The sequence below is a fragment of the Octopus bimaculoides genome, chromosome 15 (genome assembly GCF_001194135.2).
Source record: "Octopus bimaculoides isolate UCB-OBI-ISO-001 chromosome 15, ASM119413v2, whole genome shotgun sequence".
Lineage (NCBI taxonomy): Eukaryota > Metazoa > Mollusca > Cephalopoda > Octopoda > Octopodidae > Octopus > Octopus bimaculoides.
Window position 1 is genome coordinate 49,941,245 of NC_068995.1, and position 883 is coordinate 49,942,127.

Consider the following 883-nt stretch of genomic DNA (forward strand, 5'->3'; position numbering starts at 1 on the left):
GGAAGAGTACAGCACCCCCCCCCCCTGCCGGAGCTTCGTGGAGCTTTAGGTGTTTTCGCTCAATAAACATTCACAATGCCCGGTCTTGGAATCGAAACCGCGATCCTATGACCGCAAGTCCACTGCCCTAACCACTGGGCCATCAATTGCGCCTCCACGCACAATACATGACAACTTAATAGACAAACAGAACATGAAATGTAATATCTAAATTAATTAAACGAACAAGTCGTAAACAATATTTAAATAGCCACTTCCTCTGGTCTATTTGCATACGAATTAAAACGGAAGTCACGTTGCACTTCCATTCTTCTTCATTCTTGCCCTTCTAGTAAACAGCTGCAACCTAAAGTCGGAACCATGGATATGTGTAACTTAAGTGGCAAAGTGGCTCTAATAAGTGGTAAGGTCTTCGTCTGTAGTCTAATCCTTTATATATATATACTGTTGTTGTTGTGCGGGAGCGATCAAACACGTTGCAGAACATTAATTGGTGTCACCTTGCATTTTATTCGTTTAAACATGGATTGTTTTAAAGACCACCCGTCATTTTATTCTTCATTAAGCATTTTTTTTCTTTTGTATTTATTTTTAAAACGATACTCAGTATTTTTGATTTGAGCATCAGTCAAAACCTAAAAAAAAAAAGAAGGAAAACAAGAAACAAGACTATTGATAAGGTTGCAATACGCAACGAAAATTTTAGGAAAATAAAAAGAAAAATAAGTGGAAATTTTACCGGTGTGTGTGTGTCAAATTTTAAGGCACAATAAGAAAATGACTCCCCAGACACAACAGAAGAAACGAAGAAAACGAAATACAGGACGTTCCAATAGAATAAATTTTTATTTTTGTATATAACATAGAAACAGGGGGACTGGAG

General features: G+C 37.1%; 2 protein-coding genes across 2 annotated transcripts in view; one reads left to right on the top strand and one right to left on the bottom strand.

The window, feature by feature from the left end:
* The window catches only part of LOC106870805 (3-oxoacyl-[acyl-carrier-protein] reductase FabG), a 9,814-nt gene extending 8,979 nt beyond the window's left edge, over positions 1-835 (bottom strand). The window contains exon 1 of the mRNA XM_014917021.2: positions 740-835. The gene's annotated coding sequence lies outside the window, so the exon portion shown is untranslated. The remainder of the gene's footprint in view (positions 1-739) is intronic.
* The window catches only part of LOC106870806 (3-oxoacyl-[acyl-carrier-protein] reductase FabG), an 8,882-nt gene continuing 8,070 nt past the window's right edge, over positions 72-883 (top strand). Inside the window, exon 1 of the mRNA XM_014917022.2 lies at positions 72-403. Coding sequence (XP_014772508.1) covers positions 361-403 — 43 coding nt within the window. The 5' untranslated portion in view covers positions 72-360. The remainder of the gene's footprint in view (positions 404-883) is intronic.